Source organism: Pteropus alecto, unplaced genomic scaffold, assembly GCF_000325575.1.
Source record: "Pteropus alecto unplaced genomic scaffold, ASM32557v1 scaffold45, whole genome shotgun sequence".
In the NCBI taxonomy this organism is placed as follows: Eukaryota; Metazoa; Chordata; class Mammalia; order Chiroptera; family Pteropodidae; genus Pteropus; species Pteropus alecto.
The window spans coordinates 1570988-1571323 of NW_006442491.1; the positions used below are offsets into that span (position 1 = coordinate 1570988).

Below are 336 nucleotides of genomic sequence, written 5' to 3' on the forward strand. Positions count from 1 at the left end.
CATAAATTCCGGGGGCCCGAGCCATGTCGCTGACCAACACAAAGACGGGGTTTTCGGTCAAGGACATCTTGGACCTGCCAGACACCAACGATGAGGAGGGCTCGGTAGCTGAAGGGCCGGAGGATGAGAGCGAGGGACCGGAGCCCAAGAGAGCCGGGCCGCTGGGGCAGGGCGCCCTGGACAAGGTGCAGAGCCTGCCCCTGAAGAACCCCTTCTACGACAGCAGCGACAACCCATATACGCGCTGGCTGGCCAGCACTGAGGGCCTCCAGTACTCCCGTAAGTAGCGAAACTTGGCTGCGTGGTCGTGGCCGCCACTATTTCTGTGGCCGCAGC

The 336-nt window shown here is 62.8% G+C and overlaps 1 protein-coding gene across 1 annotated transcript in view; it reads left to right on the forward strand.

Annotated features, from left to right (window-relative positions):
* Positions 1-6: 6 nt before the first annotated feature.
* Positions 7-336, forward strand: part of NKX2-2 (NK2 homeobox 2) — a 1781-nt gene continuing 1451 nt past the window's right edge. Inside the window, exon 1 of the mRNA XM_006921546.1 lies at positions 7-279. Within this exon, the coding sequence (XP_006921608.1) occupies positions 24-279 (256 nt within the window). The 5' untranslated portion in view covers positions 7-23. The remainder of the gene's footprint in view (positions 280-336) is intronic.